The 14,535-nt window shown below is 44.0% G+C and overlaps 8 protein-coding genes across 9 annotated transcripts in view; 6 read left to right on the top strand and 2 right to left on the bottom strand.

Annotated features, from left to right (window-relative positions):
- LOC117564376 (sorting nexin-21) overlaps positions 1-8,212 on the top strand; it is a 78,085-nt gene extending 69,873 nt beyond the window's left edge. The window contains exons 1-4 of one of the 2 annotated variants that reach the window (XM_034243095.2): positions 6,598-6,795; positions 6,864-7,010; positions 7,071-7,770; positions 7,829-8,212. In XM_034243095.2, the coding sequence (XP_034098986.1) occupies position 6,795; positions 6,864-7,010; positions 7,071-7,770; positions 7,829-7,964 (984 nt within the window). In that variant the 5' untranslated portion in view covers positions 6,598-6,794 and the 3' untranslated portion in view covers positions 7,965-8,212. Of the gene's footprint in view, positions 1-6,597; positions 6,796-6,863; positions 7,011-7,070; positions 7,771-7,828 lie in introns of those variants that run through there. The other variant, XM_052002672.1, reaches the window with a different exon arrangement.
- Positions 748-1,708, top strand: LOC117565523 (caspase-like). Its single transcript, XM_034244661.2, has one exon. The coding sequence runs from the start codon at positions 828-830 to the stop codon at positions 1,701-1,703; it is 876 nt and encodes a 291-aa protein (XP_034100552.1). The 5' UTR covers positions 748-827; the 3' UTR covers positions 1,704-1,708.
- LOC117564377 (thioredoxin domain-containing protein) lies at positions 2,696-3,758 on the top strand. The gene has a single exon (XM_034243097.2). The coding sequence runs from the start codon at positions 2,766-2,768 to the stop codon at positions 3,675-3,677; it is 912 nt and encodes a 303-aa protein (XP_034098988.1). The 5' UTR covers positions 2,696-2,765; the 3' UTR covers positions 3,678-3,758.
- Positions 4,047-4,743, top strand: LOC117564382 (transcription initiation factor TFIID subunit 10b). Its single transcript, XM_034243101.2, has 2 exons — positions 4,047-4,318; positions 4,378-4,743. The coding sequence occupies exons 1-2, from the start codon at positions 4,108-4,110 to the stop codon at positions 4,641-4,643; spliced, it is 477 nt and encodes a 158-aa protein (XP_034098992.1). The 5' UTR covers positions 4,047-4,107; the 3' UTR covers positions 4,644-4,743.
- Positions 4,964-6,046, bottom strand: LOC117564378 (gamma-secretase subunit Aph-1). The gene is made up of 2 exons (XM_034243098.2): positions 5,594-6,046; positions 4,964-5,537 (listed from the first exon to the last, which is right to left on the bottom strand). The coding sequence occupies exons 1-2, from the start codon at positions 5,987-5,989 to the stop codon at positions 5,214-5,216; spliced, it is 720 nt and encodes a 239-aa protein (XP_034098989.1). The 5' UTR covers positions 5,990-6,046; the 3' UTR covers positions 4,964-5,213.
- On the bottom strand, positions 8,120-12,270 carry LOC117564371 (transportin-3). The gene is made up of 5 exons (XM_034243088.2): positions 11,990-12,270; positions 10,820-11,896; positions 10,597-10,763; positions 9,180-10,538; positions 8,120-9,114 (listed from the first exon to the last, which is right to left on the bottom strand). The coding sequence occupies exons 1-5, from the start codon at positions 12,101-12,103 to the stop codon at positions 9,054-9,056; spliced, it is 2,778 nt and encodes a 925-aa protein (XP_034098979.1). The 5' UTR covers positions 12,104-12,270; the 3' UTR covers positions 8,120-9,053.
- A 238-nt stretch (positions 12,271-12,508) lies between these two features.
- LOC117564383 (SNAPIN protein homolog) lies at positions 12,509-12,980 on the top strand. The gene has a single exon (XM_034243102.2). It carries the CDS (start codon positions 12,570-12,572, stop codon positions 12,978-12,980), a length of 411 nt encoding a protein of 136 aa, XP_034098993.1. The 5' UTR covers positions 12,509-12,569.
- Positions 12,980-13,688, top strand: LOC117564379 (methyltransferase N6AMT1). Its single transcript, XM_034243099.2, has one exon. It carries the CDS (start codon positions 12,980-12,982, stop codon positions 13,631-13,633), a length of 654 nt encoding a protein of 217 aa, XP_034098990.1. The 3' UTR covers positions 13,634-13,688.
- Positions 13,689-14,535: the final 847 nt, after the last annotated feature.

Consider the following 14,535-nt stretch of genomic DNA (forward strand, 5'->3'; position numbering starts at 1 on the left):
TTTATTACAATTCTTTTATAGCTTACTTATCTGCAATTCACCACTTCGGCTATAGAACACCAAGTTTCGCGTAGTTTCGCTATAAAAGCATAATTTGAAGCGTGGATTTCATAAAAAGTTGTCATATAAAACTGTTCTAACTTTTGGTTTATGTCTACTTATATCTATAAGGCAATTATAATTTTATAGTGCGAGTTTTATAACATTTTAAGGAACTAATTGCAACGGAAGAGTTTTATAAGATTTGTTGACTACATAAATGTATAAAAGTATATAAAATTCCAATCAAAGAAAGTTGTATAAAATTCTGAGGCAACTTTATACCAAATAAACCTACTAAATTTTTCTAATTTGGTGGAGCGCATTTATAAAGGTTTTTTCCCTATGTAATTTTATAAAACTGTTCTAAGTTTATTGTCTATAAAACTGTTATATTGTTTCAGAACTTGTTATATCGAGTTTTATAAGGTTTTTGTCTAGGTAACGTTCTAAAAGTTCTAGTTTTATACACCATCCTTAGCTAAGAGCTAAACACGATGAAAGCTCAATATAATTTAGCTCTTTCGTTGAATTACGCTTTTGAAAGCTTTTTACACTAACCATATATTTTTTTTACACACAACGTCGAAGTCGGCAACAAGTGCATTTATTATTTTCTTGGCTTCAGAATGTAAGCTTTTGATAGCTTTTGGATTACTTCGATCAGACACCATATACGGTGTTATCAGTCTCTCTTTAGCCGTCAAGTTGAACACAACGGTTGCTCAATCATTTAATAGTTCGCTCGAAATCGTCTGATTCGAGAAGTACTCTAAATAAATAGAACGATGAATAACGACGACCACAATACTACGGATGGCAACTCTTGTGCCATTTTAAGGAAAACGGACGACAAGACAGAACCAAAGGATAATGTGGCACGTATGGTCACTGGACGCTGCGCTAATGAATATAAAATGAATCACAAGTTTCGGGGTTTGGCGCTAATCTTTGGTCATGAGCATTTTGACGTTGCCAACTTACAGAATCGCATTGAAACCAATGTAGATACCAAAAATCTAACGGAAGCGCTTATGAAACTCGATTTCTGTGTGCGAGCCTTTAAAGATTTGAGCCACAAAGAAGTGATGGACAAAATTAAGGAAACGGTGGCAATGGATCATACGGAACACGATTGCATTCTAATTGCGGTGCTCTCGTATGGTGAGTGCGATTTGATCTACGCCAAGGATACATATTATCGCATGGATGATCTCTGGAATGCTTTTACGGCGGACAAATGCCCAACGTTGGCGGGCAAACCGAAACTTTTTATCGTTGAGGCGAATCGGGGCAGAAAGCGCGATAAAGGTTATCGAATGTCTGGTCAAACTCAGACGGACAGCGATTCCCCATCAAACTATAGAATTCCAATACACGCAGACTTTCTGGTTGCCTTCAGCACCATTCCCAACCACTGCACCTGGAGCGATTACATCAAGGGCAGCTGGTTCATTTACAGTCTCTGCCAAGAACTTTCGATCTCTGGCAGGAAAATGGATCTGCTCATGCTTCTGACGTTTGTTGGTCAACGGGTCGCCGTTGATTTTGAGACCTATGACGAGGGATATAAGCAAATTACCTGCACCATGTCCACGCTGACCCGCATTGTGTATTTCGATGACCACAAAATCGAAACTGCGCGTAACTCATGCTCCAAGTGACGAATTAACCGTATTTCCGTATTTAGCAACAGCCTTGAAAAAAAAACCACAGCGTTTCCTGTATTTACCAACACTATTTTCACACCAAAAAAAAACAACAAAAAAAATGGTGCAGACTTACACCAAAGAAAAAAGCTTAGCCGCTGCAACGAGCGATCTCAAACATTTTCACATTATTTATCAGGTAAACTGATAAGCATTTCACTTGATTCACTATTACTATTTACTTAACTAACACTTTACACACATATTCCAACAGGCACACCAATTGGAAAAAAACACACACGGATCACAAAACGCGCGCAATGCAACTAGAGATGATCCACCGGCATTGGCGTGAGCGATTGCCTAAAATTGTCCCTATCGATTACAATTCGATTAGCAGTTGCATTGCAAAAACAAAAATTTTTTTTTACTTTTTGAATATTATTTGTTATATCTTTGACACATATTAATCGCAACTCATATACAATTAATAAGTTACAATAACGAATTCACCGAAAAATTTCATTTAAAAAACAAGACGCGCGTAATGCAACTAGAGGTAATCTACCATAACGTAGCAGGTGCATCCACCGATCTCCAACATTTTCACTGTATCTGCAGAATTGGGTAACTGATAAGCATTAAACTCGACAATTATTCACAAACCTAACATTATTTACAAACAATTTAAAACCGGCACAACAATTGAAAAAAAAACGCACACAGATCAGAAAACGCGCGCACTGCAACTAGAGATGATCCATCGGCATTGACGTAAGCGATTGCCAAAAATCGTCCCTATCGATTACAATTCGATTTGCATTTGCATTTCGTAACATTAAAAAAAATATATATTATTTCTTCATCTTGTTTAAATTTAAATATTATATTTTTTAAAAATTAATTTAAAAAACAAGGCGCTCATTTTTCCACTAGAGGTTATTTAACGGTTTTGTATATTGTTATCGATAAATCTAACGCCGCCGCTTGTCGAAGAACAATCACCACTAGCCAATTTTATTTACACACAACGTCGACGTCGGCAACAAGTGCATTTATTATTTTCTTGGCTTCACAATGTTTTTTTGCAAGCTAATCCTAGTACTATTCATTGGAGTAATTGCAAATTGTAGCGCTAGCATCGAACGCGTCGATGACTCAGACTTGATTCACATTTTAACCGGCGAAGGCGACGTGGTGGCTTTGTTTACTAGGGCTACAAACTGCGGAGAGTGTGTGGAGTATGAACGCGTTATTGCCAATGCCCAAGACGAGCTAAAGGAGACGCTTGGCGCTTCGGTTGTGCAAGCCCATGACAGTAATCTTATACACATTTACGATCCGAGTCGGGAACCAGCTTTACTCTATTTCCGACGTGGAATTCCCATACTATACACTGGCGACATTAATGCCGAGGAGATCTTGCACTTCTTCAGCGACAATCGAGAGCCTGCCGTGAAGGAGCTATCCGACGAGACGTTTGAGCATTTGACACAGGCCTCAACAGGAGCGACAACTGGAGATTGGTTCATATTCTTCAATTCCGCTGAGTGTGTGCTCTGCCAGCGCTTGTATGCGATTTGGGAATCTGTTGCCGGCAAGCTAAAGCGCAAGATCAATGTGGCTAGAGTGAATGCCTTGGCTGCTGGAGTTTCCACAGCGAAACGTTTCAATGTTGTGGAGACGCCAGAGTTCATCTTGTTGCGCCAAGGCAAGCTGTATCGATATACGCTAAAGGAGTTTACGCCCCAAGCATTCATCGAGTTTGCGGAGGGCGGTTTTGCAAAGACATCGCATCCGGAGCCTGTGCCGCCGATAGCTGGTTTGATGGACGATATCTCTCTTAAACAAATTCTGGAACACGTCAGTAGTTATGGCCCATTGCCATTGGCCATTGTTGGCGGTCTATCATTGATAATACTCGTTTATATTCTTAAGTCTGTATGCAAGTCATCAGAAAAGCCGAAGAAAACAAAGAAAGATAAATAGCATAGTTCGACTAAGAGTTGAATCAAAAAATGTAACTGTGAATGCATGTCAAGTTTTGTAATAAAATGCAAATAAAAAAATCTTCACTTAATTATAATAAACTGAGGGCGGGAAATATATCGTTTCGATTAACAGGCATTTTAGCATGCTAGTATATTATGAAGATGCATCCATATTCCATTTTACAGACCTAAGCTAATCTCTACTCTAAGCCGAAAGAAAAATATTACTGTTATTGGATTTTAAGTTGTGTAATTAAAAACAAATAAAAGCCGCACCTACTCAAAATTTCACCAGTCCGATAAATATTTTTAGTATTATACCAGCAAGCCCGTTTGCGGTATACTTTAAATTGCCAGACATCTTACAACGGTCACACTTTCCACTAGCAGTTTTCCAGAACGTTTGCATTTGTTTTGTTTTGGGCAAAATGGTCGGCTCCAACTTTGGCATTATTTACCATCCAAGCGCTGGTGGTTCCTCGGGACAAGCCAACTCCGGTGGTGGTGGAGGAGGCGGCGCCTCTGGTGGTAGCAGCAACTTTAATGCCATTGCTGGCGGAGATCGCACAGCTCCAGCTTCGCATCTCAGCGACTTCATGTTGCAGCTGGAGGATTACACTCCTCTACTGCCGGATGCAGGTAAAATTTAATACTTAATAGTGAAATGCTTAGCAATTTATGATGTGTGCTGTTTGCAGTGACATCGCACTACTTGAATATGGGCGGTTTCCATGCGGATGATAAGCGTATTGTGCGCTTGATTTCGATTGCAACGCAGAAATTCATGTCGGACATCATCGATGATGCCCTGCAGCATTCCAAGGCACGGACACACATGCAGAACGCAAGCGCACCCGGCGGCTCCAAGGCCAAGGATCGTAAATTCACGCTCACAATGGAAGATTTGCAGCCCGCTTTGGCCGACTATGGCATCAATGTGCGCAAAATGGATTACAGTCAGTAGACTGAAGAGATTATCGGAGACAAGTCTTTTAGTTTATACATTTAGTTTAAATTCCACACGCAAGCAATAAAAGCTCCGACATAAGTTTAGTACAATGTAAGCTGCTTAATATTTATTTAAGGTAAAGCGTACAAAGCGCTTCCAGTATCAGGATTCAAAATACCCGCTAGACAATTATTTGGAAAGGGTATGAATCAGTTATTGGCAGAAGGCTAAAGATATTGTATTAGCATATTTTGTAAGCCTTCAATTTTTTTTAATTAAAAAGTTTAAGCCATTATTATTCCTTAGAATTTCACTACGATCGGATAATAAATTAAAAAGATATTCAAGAAATTTCTTTGAGCGGTTAAGAATTGCTTTAAAAATGGGTAATAATATCAAATTTACACAAAGAACAATCAATACAAATGTTCTTATCACATAAAATCGTGTTGAAATGAGTAGCGGGTATTTGACAGTCGATCCCTATCGACTTACTTATATTTTAAGTTAAAAGCCTTTTTGCGCCTCCAGTTGGATTCCGACTTAAGCCTAATACTTTCGAGGTTATTGCTACGAGTCATCAGATCATTGACACATTATAAACCGCTTCGCACTTCTGGCACTTCCTCCAGCCACCTTGAAAGCCAACACTCCGGTGAGCACTGTCACAATATAGCTGGGCAGCAAGGTGGCCCAATAATGTGCATCCGCATTGAGCAGCGTCAGAAGCGAGACAAAGAGATGTGAGCCCATCACGTACGCAATGTGTAAGTAGTTGTTCGTGTCGAAGGCATTGAAGAAGATGATGCTCCAGAACGTGTGCAGCAAGATGATGGCCAGCGCTTGAGCGGCCGAAGTGATAAAGAAGAGCTCTGTGCCGCCCTTCAAGCCCATTGTGCCTGGTCCAGCCTGCAATTTGGAAAGGTATGGTAACAAGCTTCGAAGTATGTGTTTGATTCTCTCACCATGTCAGCTAGCACATTGACCAATGCAAACATGCCGGAAATGATGCCGAATCCCAGACCTGAAACGTAAGCCAGGATGTGCTTGTTTTCAGTGACGCGCGTGTCCTCGGCCACGGCGTGCAATCCCTGTTCGGTGCTGCGCAGTATGCGATAGATGATGTAGCGAAAGCATTCCTGGAACAGCACCGAGAACACAACGCCAAATGCCAGCACATCTTGGAGAGGTACGACGGCGAACCAAAGCAGGGAGGAGAGCAGCAGTGAGAGCAGCCAGAAGAAGGCGGCTGCTATCAGGATGATGATGCGCACAGGATCATTGGCGATGGTGAAGACGAATAGCGAGAACGGTGGTCCAAATGCCAGCAGAGTGCAGCCAAAAAACTCAGGCAGCGTCATCTTTTCGTGTTGTTTTGTGTGTGGGTGTCCAATAGCGGCGGGCAGACTTTATAAGTCGTGAGCAGTGTGACCGCAGCTGGGCAGTTAACAAATATACCGCACAGCTGATTTGTTATTCCCTTGCGGCTTAAAACGAATATGTAAAAGGTAGGGGCTTCAATGGTAGTTGCATAATTCTATATTTATCATGAGAATATTTTGTTGTCTAAAAAATTGAAATTTATTTTAGATTTGCTTGCAAATAGCTATTTGGTATAAAAATACATAACTGACTCGTGAGTCGTGAGTAGTGCAATGTTGCTGTACCGATAACGATAACATGCAAATGTTTTGCTGCACTCAGCAAAGGCTTCGAAGATAGAGTTTATGCATTCGCCAGTGCAGTTGGTGAAGTGTGTACAATATTGTTAATAACAATAATAATAGTAACACATAAACATTTAAATATTTAATGCTTGCGAAGCTAGGCTTAATAATGGCAACCAATGGGTGTTTAAATTGGAAGCTGCTTAGCAAGTCTTCACTTACAGGGTATGCGGTAGTCGCAACGCTGATTACTTGCAGACAAAGACAAAGGCGGCCCACTTACAAAGCTCTCTTGTGCTGGTGGAGCGCAGTGTTTTCGTTTAGCTGACTGGGGTCAGTGGGGGGGATTGATATATTAGTCACATCACAACATATTCGCGAACGTAATACGAACGTCGTCAGCGTCTGCGATAAACAATATAAACAAATCAATTGTACGGAAGCTAGTTTTATTGTTTATACGCCTGTTCTCATTCAGCAATCAAGCGCAGCCAGAGACAGTGAGTAAACGTCGGTTAATTAGAGTGCGACTTTCATTTTCCATACGTTTCGCTTGTGTTCGTTTCAGTGCATGCTGTGATGGCCAAACGTCTGCTACCCCATCAGCCATCGGAAGACACTCCCCATCCAGATGATGAACTCGAGAGTCCCGCCATAGAGGCGGCTGCCTTGGCCATAGCTGTGCCTGCAGCCACAGATCAGACGCTCCAGAAAGGTTTGTGATCGAGTCTCGATGTTGCTGCAGCTTTTGTTAATGTCTTTCCTTTGTTGTCAGCTTTCTGGGAGCGCTACAACAGCCCGGAAAAGAGTTTCAAGCCCGCTCCAGAGGGCACAACAATTCTCCGCTTTGAGATACTCATGGCACACATTATGCCACGCGAAGGCGACGATCCCAAGCTCAAGCGTTATGTGGTCTATGAGCTAACTGTGCGCCAGGACAGCCAGGTGATGGATGCCCAACCCGCCAAGCTGGAGCGACGCTACACGGACTTCCGCGAGCTGTATCAGTGCCTGAAGCGTGAGCATCCCAACGAGTTGGGCCAGCTCAACTTTCCCAACAAGGTGCTCATGGGCAACTTTTCGGCGGATTTAATTAGAGAACGTAGCATGGCCTTTGAGACATTTCTCAGTCATGTGGCAGCTCAACCCTTGCTAAAGGAATCCCCAGCATTCCTTCGATTTCTGCAGCACGAGGAACTGACGCGAGCTTGTCAGTACTTGGATGAGCGTCGTAACGAGATGGCCATACCCATACTCGAGAACTGCTTTCGACTGCTCAACAAGATCTACATGAATCGTTCCCGACCGGTTGTATTGATTCTCTGTCGCCTGGTTGCTGCCTGCACAGTTTCCCCGGTGCCTCATCTTGCGGCGGAGCGTTGGGCTCTCCTGGCACTCAGTCGCTTCGATACGCTCTGTGATATTGATCTGCTGCCACTCTACATTCCACTGCTGCACACTTGCACCCACTTGTGGTGAGTCAATGAAGTGATCTCTCTTTAGATTTGATTTAATTTGAGGTATTTATTTAAGGTGGCAACGCGGACAGGATCAGAAACCCATCACGGATCGCCTCACTGAAATGTCCAGGCAAGGCATCAACACTGCGAACATCACCAGCCTCACACAGGCCATTCACAAGCTCGATCCACGCACCGAGACCATCTGAATTCCCCCCACCACAAAGCACTCCACTGTATATAGACAGCATATAGAATCATCCATACATCGAGGACGTAGCGCAAAGCTGAAAGTGCAATTAGCAAATTTAACGTGCAATTAGTATTAATAATACACCATATCTTTTTTATCTCTCCAACTCACTTTAGTTTCTGTCAATTTGTGTTGTTTATCTAGCTCTTAAGTTATACCATGTATTTAATGAAATTATGCAAAATATATATCATAGAAATTAAACGGAATACTCAAGTGGATTATGAGGTTGATGAATCACTTTTCTTTTTGTAAATAAAGCTCGAATATCTGTGTCAATTTCTACGTGATTATTTATAAATCAAATATGAAATGAATTCAATGTGGGTTATTAGCTCATTACTGAAAATAAATTCTGATTTACTATATGTGAGAATTGTGTGTTGATTGACGTCTCTCACATTTATTTCCACTTATAGATGTGCGGTTACGAATTTCTTAGAATAATCAGGCAAGTATTGGCAAACTTAAAATAAAATATAATTCTGGACGTCATACTCTTTTTATGGCGTGCGAACGAATTTCTCAACTTAACATTAATCAAGGCAAATATTGGAACTTAAAATAAACTATAATGAATTCGAAAGAATTTCCCTTTCTTTCTTTTACAAATAATATCCATTTATGTCGTATCTTAAACAAATTAAAAATCTAGTATACTTATCCGGAAATTGTTGTTGTCGTTGTCTGGAGCAAATAAGACGCGTCACAAGTGTCTGAGTTGAGTCACATTAAACATTTTAATCAGATCGTAGTTTAAGTCATCGCTAAACTTAAATAATGCCTTAAAATAATTCAACTTATTGTACGATGCGTTGCCGTGAGGATCCCGATGACCGCACTCCCGAAATCATAATAAAAATATATGTATATATAATCCAACTATAAGTACGCTATATAAATAAGTTTTTCGTTTGTTTCTTCTTTTCTTGTTTTGTGTTTGTGTTCTTGCCATGGCTTTCGACGACGGTGCGTATACATAATTTCCAATGTACAATCTCCAACGTGGTGTGCGATGTGTGTGTGTGTGTGTGCAGAGCGTTGTTTAGCGAAAGAGACGCGTAAATGTTTTCAGTGCTTGAGTCACGGCCTTTGTGGTGTCCGCTCTGCAAGGGAAAAGAGTAAAAGGGATTAGCTAGAAGTTAAAGAAATAACTTGAAATATCTTTTACCTCAGCACCGTGGTGCTGAACTCCTCCAGCTGCTGTTGCGTGGCAGTGACATAGCCACCGCTATTCTTCTTGGGCAGCGAGTCGAGAGCATTGGCTAGGAACGGTTCCATCTGCGCATTGCCCACCACATGCTTCAGTTCGCTGAGCACCTCGGCCACATCGGCGAGCATATACGAGTGCAGTTGAAACACCGAAGCCTGGATGAGGTTCATCACCAGCGCACTGCCATGCTGAGTGGCCAGCTCGACGACCAGCGGCCGGCATTCGGCGTGCCGATGATTGCTGCTCCGTCCCCAGGTCAGCAGATTGATGAAGAACTTCATCACCGACGAGTTGGCCTCACGATGATCCAGCGAGCACGCAATGAGCGCACACTGAAAGATCGGCGTGATGAGGCTGCTCTGCAGCAGCTGCAGCGGACAACAGTCGAGGTAACGCGATGCGAGTCGAAAGAAATCATCCACAGTATCGGGATTATTGCGCAGACCATTCTCCAGCTGCAGCAGTCCAAAGGTGGGCTCAATGAACGCCTGCAGCATCTCGAGCAGACCCGAAATGCACTCGTTGGACTTGGCAAATTCATCCACCAGTATGGAGCCCACATACAAGAAGCAGCTGTGATGCTGCACCGCATAGAGCACCACAATCTGCTTGATCAATGGCTCCACCAGGAGCACCGCCTGCTTGCGGACCATGCGCACTGCGTAGCGGAGTAGGCGACAGGTGCGCTCCATGATGCGCAGATCGCTCTGGTACTTGTCCAGGACACGCGAGATCAGTGGCCAGGCATCGTTTAATATTGCAACTGTTGGATGCTCCACGCTGTCGGGCACATCGGGATTTGTGTGGCGTATGATGGCACAGGCGCGATCAATCCAATAGACGGGATCACTGCGCTCGCCCTTCTCCACCGGCGCTTGGCTCTCCAAGAGCTGTGCCAGCGGCTGCAGCTGAAAGCTGACAATCTCACGCAACGCTGGCTGCAGCTGCTCGCGCGGCAGTTTGGTTAATATCAGCGAAATGCCCTTAAGGAGGCCGATGGCCACATCGTTGTTGATTTGAAAGCTGTCCAGGCTGCGTGCAATCTCCACCAGTCCGCTAATGTGACAAATCATATTCTGTCTGCACGCCGAGCAGATCGAAGTCAACGCTATGGCAGCCGCCGGCGCTAAGCCGTTCTTCTGCTGCAGGGCGTAGAGCAAAAAGTTGAGCACCGCCTCCAGCAGATTCGAGTGATTCTCGATCCATTCGCAGAGCTCGCCTATGAGCATGATGGACGTGTAGCGCACCGCAATGTGCGTCTGTTCGGACATCGAAAGTATCGCCTCCACCACCTTGGGTATCACCTCGTTCTCCTCGCTGCAAAGAGTGAGTATTATAGAGGAACTCTTCGAATCCTTTCCAGTCAACTACTTACGGCAATATGTTCTTGGCCACGTTCTGCATGACAAACAACGCCGCCTCGGTGGACTCCCATGTTGTGTTGGGCGCTTGGAGTATAATGTACATTTGCTTGAAGCACGCATTGGAGCCGACAATGAATGCCACATCCTTCAGCAGATCGGACACCTTGCGACGAAAGTCCTGCAAGCGAGAAACAAATTAATAAAGATTCCTTATTCCTGTCTTAATCTACTCACGTAGAAATTGTTGTTCTCCTCGATGAGTCCGTCGTGATCGCTCTCCATTTGCGCATGCCGATAAAGAGCGCTGATCAGCCGCTCAATGTGCGGCCTAAAGCGGGCAGTGAGCTTGTCGTCGTATCGCTGAAACAGATCCTCGCTGAGCTTGTACCACAGATGGAACGTAATCTCAGCGACTTCATAGTCGAAATGCCCAACACACAACAGCACCAAATCCAGACCCTTCATCGCGTGCTGTTGCTCCAGTATATCAAAAGAGAAGGCATCGCAGAGCGTGGTGAAAATGCCACAATAGTTGATCGTCTTATCCGTGTCCTCGTGGGCGACACTCAAGTGATAGGCAGCCTCCAACTGGCAGACAGCTTCAAAGACACGTCCCACCTGTGACTCCACCTCGGGACTGCCACTACGCGATCCCATGCAGCTCAATAGTGCACACACACATTCGGAGGCGTTGTCATGCAGTTTGCCCGACGTCTCCGCCGGCTGACTAAGCAGCCGAAAGGCGAGCTGCGAAAGCGCATTGTCGCAGATGTGTGAGAGCGGAAAGGCGTTGATGACCAGCCAGGCGCTGTACGTGCGCAGTGTGGCGTTCCAGATGCGTTGCTGATCGAGATCCTCGCGCTGCACACACATACACAGGAACTCGAGCACACATTCGGCACTGGCGTCCAGTTGCTTGTGCACCTGCTCACGGCGATTGGCGCCTAGGCGCAAGAAGCGTGAGTCAATCTCCTCGGGCAGCACCTTGAGCACCTCGAGAAGGGGCCAAATTGCAGCTGGATGTGGTGCCAAGGCCTTCAACAGATCACTGATGGGCTCCTGCCACGTGGCCATCAAGAGTGCCAAATCGGCGACAGCTAAGCTCAGTTGGGTAACAATCACATTGTCCGTCTGCTCGTCGATCTGTCCAATGTGTGTAATGAGTGAATCTCGCAGAGATTCGTGTGTGTGCGGCGGCAGTTCGCTGAATGAGTTTTGTATCTTGTTGCGCATCGTCTGGGCGGCAAAGTAATTGGCATGCAGATCACGCTTTTGGTGCAGCAGCTCGTCGGCAATTGTCCACGAGTAGATCTGCAACAAGTGTCAACGCAACACCATTATTATTGCACATGCCACACGTAATGATTATAATTCACAACTTGCATCATTTGTGTTTCGACTTACCGACTTTTGAAAATCCTGCAGCCATTTGTTGGCCTTCTCCTGCTCTTTGGGATTGTTACCCTGGAAGAGTGCACTGATTGCTTGATATACTATATCCACCGAGTATGTGTCCATTGCGCCGGCCTTTTGCTTGCAGCTAAATTACACAAGTTCTGAATCAAAGCATTTAATTATTTACCAAAAAAAAAACACTCTTGATGTTTTTCTTAAGCACGTATTTGTGGTGGTCTGTCGATTGGTCGATAAACTGATTGCAGCCTTGCAGTCTATCGTTAACAGCTGTTTGATTTGTAGGCAGTTATTGTGGTGGTCTGTCGATATTAATGCACACAGTTTATACAATTTCGAGCATTAACTGGTTACTGTGATAAGTTTTTTTGGAATAATGTTGAAACAGACAATAAAAGCAAGCAAAATTGAATATTTTGTTGCTTATATTTTAATAAATATATATTTATAGCAAATATTTATGGCATATATATAAACAAGTTTTATTCGATACATCATCTTTTTTTGGTATATTTTACAATTGAGCGCATGGTCATACTGCACTGCTGAGTAGCAGTTTAGAGGATTGACAATGGACAAAGATTCCGACTCCACGGTTACCTCGCTGGATGAAAACACGGAAAACTTCTGCACGAACCCCACACGCGACATTCTCGCCGACGGCATCACCAATCTCTTCAAGCCGACCATCGAGAAGCTCGACGAGCGCGTCGCCACCACAATCCAACTGCAGTCGGAGCTGCGTGGACAGTTGGACGCATTGGCCGCCCAGCTGCGGGACATCGAGAAGGCGCAACAGCAGATACCCGAGTTTGCCGAGAAGGTCAAGGAGCTGCTGAACGTCAAGCACAAAGTGACGATCATCAACAACGTGCTAAGCAGCAGCCAGGAACGATTGACGAATCTGCACAAGCTCATCGAGAAGGAGCAGCAACGACGTCAGGCTTTGTTGGACTCGGCGTTGAGCACCAACATATCGTAATGGAGACGCCGCATACGCAGCATCTCAGTGCGGCAGACTTTGAGCACGTCTATGAGCCCGCCGAGGATTCGTTTCTGCTCTTGGATGCCTTGGAGGCAGATCTCCCATTTCTCGACTCGTTGCAGCCGCGTCTCTGCGTGGAGCTGGGCTCCGGCAGCGGCGTCATCATCACAGCACTGGCCAAACGTCTGGCGCACTCTTCAATCTGCCTGGCCACCGATATCAATCCACATGCCTGCGATGCCACCAAACGGACAGCTTGTCACAATGGTGCACGCTTGGATAGTGTCCGTTGCAATCTGGCGGATGCACTGCGTCCTCGCTCGGTGGACGTACTGCTCTTTAATCCGCCCTATGTGGTGACCAGCGATGAGGAGCAGCAGCAAAGCAGTGAAGTGTTGGTAGACAATCCGTTGGTTTACTCCTGGGCAGGTGGAAAAGATGGACGACGTGTCACCGACATTTTGCTGCAGCAACTAGATGACATTCTTTCGCCTCGGGGTGTGCTTTATCTGCTGCTGCTGCGCGAGAATAAGCCAGACGAGATCATCGAGCAATTAGTCAAGTTAGGATTTAAGGCTGTCAAGTGCATGGAACGACGCATTCCAGGCGAATATCTGTATATACTTAAAGTAACTAGATCTAGTAATTGACCCGATTTGCTTTTAAAAATAAAGTGCAAACTCTCGCTCTCTCCTTCTCTATAAATCATTTGTTTTGAACTGGGATACTAGAAAAATTATTCATTTAAATAGTACAATTATTTATACATTTTTATTAAACTTAATTTTGTTAATAAATAAATATTTAACAAACTATAAGAATAACCATTATTTTTGTTCGCACATTTAAAATTCATGTTAAATTGGTTTTTGTCACTGCTCAACGAAACAATAGATGGCGCAACAAGTGCAGCATTGTTGGTTCGTGTCCATGCTAAGCAACAAAAATCGATGCATGGTTTTTGTGTGATTGTCTCCGCTAAGCGAGGCCCCTTTATCGAAAACAAGCCGATAACTACGCTGAAATTTGAATGTATCGATAGCTGAGCCAGAAAATACGTTACAATTTGAATTGACAGCAAGTCTGTGCGTTGCATTGAAAATGGCAAATGATGTTGGGGAGTGTTTGCAAACGAGCTGAAACCACCCTGCAACATATGTGTGTGCAACCCCGATAAGGATTATACGGTATCAATCAATGAATTATGTACCTATAGTATGTGTATAATATGTTGTGTATTGGAATAACTACCCCTACTTTGGTGGCATCTGCATGCGCAGCTTGGGGTTGGATGTTTTATGGTAGGGTAGGGAGGGTTGTGAGGGATGAGCAGAAGAAAAAGCAGCAGCTGGGAGGGAGAGGGAGGAAGATAGCTGCCCCACCCAATTGAAACAATCGGTTTTATTGGCATCTCTGATAACTGCCAATTGTTTTGTGTTGTGAGTTGTTTTTGTTATTTGTTTTACGTAATTACAATAATTTATTTATTCATCATTTTGTTTGTGGGTCTCTTTTCGCTTGTTTTTGTTTTTCACTACTTCTGGTTACGTTT

This window comes from Drosophila albomicans, chromosome 2L (assembly GCF_009650485.2).
Source record: "Drosophila albomicans strain 15112-1751.03 chromosome 2L, ASM965048v2, whole genome shotgun sequence".
Taxonomy (NCBI): Eukaryota; Metazoa; Arthropoda; class Insecta; order Diptera; family Drosophilidae; genus Drosophila; species Drosophila albomicans.